A 6500-nucleotide genomic window follows, 5' to 3' on the forward strand; every position below is an offset into this window, starting at 1 on the left:
CCCCTCATCATAAGCTTTGTTTTGATATAAAACATGGGTAGGTACGCTCTATAAATTTTGAGTGGAGCCTGGACATACACACAGACAGACAGACAGAGAGACAGACACCACGATCCTTTTATATATATAGATACACAGCAGAGAAATATCCTATTCGGTCTGACCAGTACATGCCGGCCTTAATGCTCCACTCACGCCTCCTCTCATCCGTCTTCATCTAAGGCTATCATCATAACCCTCTATACCATTCTCCCTCATATGCTAATCTCGCCTTCCCTGAAATGCAACTATACTATTCGCCTCAACTATTCACTGTGACAGCGATTTCCACATTCTCACCACTCTCTGGATAGAGAAGTTTCTGCTGAATTTTCTATTTGATTTCTTACTGACTATCTTATGATGACGGCCTTTAGTTTTGCTCTTCCCCATAAGTGGAAACATTCGCTCTCTCGCTCTCTTTTTGTCTACTCTATCAAAACGTTTCATAATTTCAAAGACGTCTATTATGTAACCACTCAGGCTTCTCTTCTCAAGAGCCTGTTCATCCCTTTCCAGATATGTATAACCTCGCAGTTCTGGTATTATCCTTGCAATGTTTTTGCAGCTTCTCTAGTGCCTCTATATACTTTTTCATAATATGTTGACTAAAACTGCACTCAGAACCTAAAGGGCGGTCTAATCAAGGTTCAGTACAAAGTTTAGCATACTTTCTCGACTTCTTCAATTGTGTCCCACTAGAAATAATCCCTAATGCTTGGTTAGCTTTTCTAATGTTCTTATTGACCTGTGTGCAACTCTTAGTGATATTGTTTTTGTAATTGCTGATCCATTTGCTCCAATACACCAATTAGATTCTTATTTTCCAAATATGTGGCTAATTCTTCTTACAAAAATGTGAAACCTCACAGTTACCTATGTTAAAATGAATTTGCCATTGTATGCCAATTCTGCAAGTTTAAATGACTTTTTGCAATTTGTTGCAGTTTGCCTCAGTATTGACTAACCTGTCCCTCCAATTTGTTGTCCACCACAAATTTAGAAATTGTGCTTTGATTCCAAAGACTAAATCGTTAATATAAATTGTGAATAAAGGTTGTCAATTCTCAAGTTGGGAACAAAATGACAAGTCAGGCAGGACATTTTTCACTGAAAGAATCATACGCCCGGTGGCTCATTGACAAAATTAATCATTTGATGGGAATAGATGGCTGTTTCAGCAGATGCATGTGTTACTGATGGGAGTAGAGTTTGAAGGATATGTTAAAGAAACCGGTGTTGGATTTAGATCAGGAAAGGCAACAGATATGTTTGTCTAATTGATTTTATTTCGGTTACGAAAAATTCGTATGTGTTTGTTCCGATCCGACATCGCCTGTCTTAAACTATCAGCAAAATTTAATAATACCCCAAGCATCTTTGTTCTCCTACAATATGATATATAATATATCGAACAGGTTGCAGCTTCATTTCCTTTAGAGATTCCTGTTTCATGTCAATTGAACAGCTTCTGCTTGCTTCCGATGGTTGTAATTGAATTTTAGTTCTGTGAAGCAATTTAATTATTTGATTAAATTAGTAATGAGAGCCAGGGGATGCGTAATCACACTCTTTAATTCCTCTCTGAATTTGCTTTGGGACACTGCATAAATAAATGTGTTTGTGCAAGCACACAAACACCTCAGCATGTACCCGGATTGTTCTGCAATGGTGAAAGAGTCGTTGTAAATTGCTTCTAAAAATTGAGTGTCTGTCAACTGCACACATATGACAACTATGAAATTTACCATCCATAATAATATAAAATTGCCAGATATAGCGAGCAGTAAAATGATTGACTTCTTTCGGTTCTCCATCTCTGTATCAGTCTGACCCTGAACCTCGTTGCTTGCTCGGAGACCACTCCTCACTCTATTGGCCAGCACAATATGCCTGATGGTCAGGGTATTGAGCGGCACGATGAACACAAATGGAGCAAATGGGGTTAAAATGGATTCCATCCACAAAAATGCTACCCACATGGGTGAGGTGTAGAAGCTTGACTTTACATAGCAGGACCATGGTACATTGTCAATTATTTCCCGAGGTTCAAACACAAAGTAGATTGGTATATTTTCTAAAAAGCTTAAGAGACACACCACTGCTATCACCACAGCTGCAGTTTTTTCAGTACAATATTTTGTTCGCAAAGTTTCGTAACAAATAGCAACAAATCGATCAAAGGTGAAAGCAACTGTTAGCCAGACAGAGCAATCAATGGAAACATAAAGCAGGGCGAGATTGAGACTACAAATAGGAGTATAGTTCAGGAATGAATATGGAAAATAAGCATCATTAATCTCATACAGAATTACTTCAAATATTAGGACCATTAGATCAGCCACTGCCATGGCCACCAGGTAACGGGTGATGCATTTGGAGAGACCGCATTTTCCACGGGAGAGAATGATGATTGTCACCAAATTAGCTGCAAAAAAGGTCGAAATTAAATGACTAGCTCTCCTTACACTGAGAGGATGATCAGTCGACAGTTCTATGTATGAAATTCATGGAAAGTTTTCTTACCAATGAAATCTCTCTATTTCTCTCCCAATCTAGTGGCTAAGCATAGTAATTCTGTTAAGATACATTTCTTTATGGATACACATCGCTAACTTACTCTGAGTTACTTCAGATGAAAACAATGCTGCAGTGTTTGGATGGTTGGATTTTCAAATTTCCACGGTCCAAAAATGGGCTTTTCTGACTGGCGGCTGCAAAATGATTCTGCCCCATTTTTATTTCCATTCAATTCAGCACAAAGGAATGTCCGGCTCAGTGCAAACAAATCCAAGAACTGCGGTGGATTGACTTATCCCTGAGCCCCCTTAACGATCATGGTGTAGGTTCCTAATGGTTTTTCCATTAAAACGGCATTGCATATCTACTACCAGATAATAGCGAGCGGGCGAAGCTCAAGGCCAGTTCTAAGTCAAACGTCAGATTGAAAATGTAGCCCAGTATCTCCTCGTTGAAAATATCCTCAATAATCGTGCAATGTAGGTTTCAGAGGGATGCCACGATTCTGACTGCAATCTTGTATCGTTTTGTCTTCTGAAAGCAGATGAAAATTCCGAACAGGTCTCCTTCCCATGCCTTTCGTCAGCAAATGAACAGCAAAGGAAGATTTCGCAGTAATACGTGACAAACATTACATTATGGATTGGGACAACTTTGTACCACCCGAATGGCTTACAGCAGAGGAACCGGTTAAGTGACGAGTGATACGCGGGGTCTGAGCATGGTTGGAGGGAATTTTATGACATGTCAATTATTATTAGAAATCTGGACACTGGTATTGCTCAGAGGCAAACATTTAAAGCACATTTGAAATTTCGTTTATTAACAACGTGCAATAGCTGTTAATATCAGGCAGTGCTCTGGAAAGAATGACTGTGCTTTGCAAACAGGACCAGGATTGTCTTGGGTTGTAATGCACGGGCCGCCCGTTATCTACCCGCTTCATCCTTAGACCAATGGAGCTGAATATCGAGAGGGACGGATAATAGGCACCCCGTGCCATTCCGCCCAAGAATTTCTACCCCCAGATAGCTGAAGCTTTCCTTAAATAATTTCTCATCAAACATCCTAAATAATTTCTCAACATTTCTCCAAGATGTATCTCAAGCTGTGTAATTGAATCCAAGTATCAATATTGTTCCCCATTTTACGACTTAAAACGGTCCTTTGGCGTCCAGGCTAAGCCGAATGTAATAATAACCAACAGCTGTTGTCTCAGATCCAAAACTCTGCCAGGAGTGTAATCTTAAGTTTGGGAACTGTAGCTTGTACAAACATAGAATGGGAAATCCCTGTGTCTATGAGGACAACCTATATAATTACTATATCACAATATATCGATTCCCTATTTTGCACTTGATGTGTGACACTGTATTTCTCTTTCATCCAGTGTTCGTGAATAACAAACTTTAAAAAGAATCTACTGTAATAAATGTTCAAATCTAATATTGATTTGAACTGATTTTCTGTTGGATTATCAAGCGGAAAGAAAGGACCAATTGCAAAGAGGGTCACTTACACCGTTACCACGAGCATGATAATGTTGCAGTCACTCTACTTCTACCATGCATAGGAAAATTGGGACAGATTTATCATTAAACTTTGGGGCTAAACAGGAGGTAGCGCATCAGCCGCCTGTTATACACCTCGCTGGATCTTGAGTTCTGTTGAAGTCAATGGAATGGAAAATTGAACAGTAGACCATTGAAAAGTATGAATGGGGATCAATGAAAAAAGATGCTAAAACATTAAATACATTTTTAAAAAGTACGTTTCTGAAATCAGTTAAAATTACATTACATTAAGTATTTATACAAAAATGTAATTAAAAAAGTAAATTTGAAGTTTTTACGGGGCTAAAAATAAACTTACCGTTTTAAAAAGTCTTTTTACATTATAATTGTGTGAAAATTATATTGTTTTACTTTTTTAAACCCTTATGCTCGTAAAAGTAGGCTTCACTTGTGATGTCCCTACGGTGTGTACACACCTCGTACAAACCCGTGGCGTCAGAAATTTCGGGCCAATATATTGCACAGTTTCAGAATCATGCGCTTCAGGTTGCTCTATAAGCTTTATTACCGAGTAGTTGCCTGAGATCAATGACGTCGCCTGCCAGCAAAATGTACGTTCACAAATCATTGATCCTGTCCCAACTCGGAATATTAGGAACAATGGGGCGTGAAATTGGTCTTAGGCAGTGGCGTAAACCGGGCGATAGCGAATTGGCAGCCCATTTAACCAAATTAGATTTCCATTCTCTCCCCCACTCCACTCTGCGCTCCACCAAGATGACGCAAAATGACCAGGTGGTAAAGATCAACATCTACACTATAGTCTATAGATATGGTATAAATACACCGAGAAGTTAGGGCTGCACACAAGAAATGCCAGATGAGCTTTGGCTTTCAACCTTGTTTACACGATGCTGGCCAGCTGCATGCGTCAGAAGGGCGCCAGGAGCCGCTCCCGGTTGGAAAATATAAGAAATCTGTCGGCTCCGATGCTAATCTGACAGCTGGTTAGGTCTGCAGGCGGGATACCATCCCAGCAAGGGTACACTACGTCAGCATTGCACCAGCGTGTTGTTTTGGGCGCTGGAGGCTCACTCCTGTTTCTCCAGGGTTCACAAAAATATAACAAAAAATGTCCTTGGCCTATGCTGGAGTAGCCTCCTGGAATCGCTTTAAGAATTGTTGGTTTGTCTACTTGATCCGATATTGACACTTGAAGCAGACACAGAAGTACAAGAAAATCGATCAAGGCCGAGATATCCCCACTAAATTGCTGAAATTAAATATTCAGAGGAAACGGTGATTCCTCTCAGGTTGTTACATTAACAAAATGAAAGAAATTTCGAGCCTTTTGAGTTATTTCATTGATGCCGGCTATCAGTCTCTGCGAATTAAACACATCAAAACAAACAGATAATATCTTTACACCGACAGCAGGAACATTGACACAGTTAAAGATAGACATTAGCTGATTTTAAGCGGCTTACCAGGAACACCGATTATTGCAAGAATCGGGTAGTAAATATTTTCTATTTGTATGATCACCGGCTTTCCCATATTCGGAGAGAAGCGACGTTGCCTGTAACTGTTATGCATAGGCAGATCTTTGCTTTCAACTAAGGTCTTTTTTATACCTGAGAGAAACCTCAAGTGACACATGAGCATTACACAATAATTCTCATTAGTTACAATCATTTGAACAAACAGAGTCATATTCACTGCTACTGGTCAGGAATATTTTGCAATGATTTTGCATGTTAAAAGAGTAAGGACTCTAGAATATTATTGTCATCATACGTTTCAAACAAAATATTTCGACATCTTCATTACTGCTGTCATGGTACAAGACCCCCGAAGCTGAGGGTATTTATGATAGATTCATGCAAGGCTTTTGATGGAATAAATGCGCATATTTTGATGGATTAACATTCTCTAGATCTTAGTTACATCAATAATGTTGTCTATTATCTTTAATTTATGCTATATATACATATATAAGTTATATCACGTGAGCTCAAAGCTACAGGTGAGATCGAAGCACATTCAGATAATCACAGAAAGTGATATAATCAGTTGTATACAGCTGAACAGCCCCACAGATATGAAGACATGTTAGATTTCTGGAAGTATTATTAGACATTGCGCAGAGGTAAAAGAGGGATTAACAGTTAATTGGGCAGTTTGACCATTAAAATGTCATTTGAGTAAACACTCTAAAACACTCAGCCGTACAAGATCGTGAAATGTCATTAGGAGAATTCAATTGTTCTCATGGCACTGATGACGTTAACTGTGCAGACCTCTCAGTCTGTGTAAAAAATAAACATCAGATAATATTTATGGGGTTTTATTTGTCTTTGTCCACGATCTTATTTGAAGATGCACGAAGCAGAAGCGTAACTAGTTGTGTTTTGAAGAACACTGTCT

At 39.0% G+C, this 6500-nt stretch overlaps 1 protein-coding gene across 1 annotated transcript; it reads right to left on the reverse strand.

Moving 5' to 3' along the window:
- Positions 1-1413: 1413 nt before the first annotated feature.
- Positions 1414-5630, reverse strand: LOC147095594 (FMRFamide receptor-like). Its single transcript, XM_085973974.1, has 2 exons — positions 5561-5630; positions 1414-2467 (listed from the first exon to the last, which is right to left on the reverse strand). The coding sequence occupies exons 1-2, from the start codon at positions 5628-5630 to the stop codon at positions 1563-1565; spliced, it is 975 nt and encodes a 324-aa protein (XP_085830100.1). The 3' UTR covers positions 1414-1562.
- Between the last annotated feature and the right edge of the window lie 870 nt (positions 5631-6500).

Source organism: Somniosus microcephalus, unplaced genomic scaffold (genome assembly GCF_052327205.1).
Source record: "Somniosus microcephalus isolate GS21.2 unplaced genomic scaffold, FLI_Smic_1.0 unresolved_chr1, whole genome shotgun sequence".
Taxonomy (NCBI): domain Eukaryota; kingdom Metazoa; phylum Chordata; class Chondrichthyes; order Squaliformes; family Somniosidae; genus Somniosus; species Somniosus microcephalus.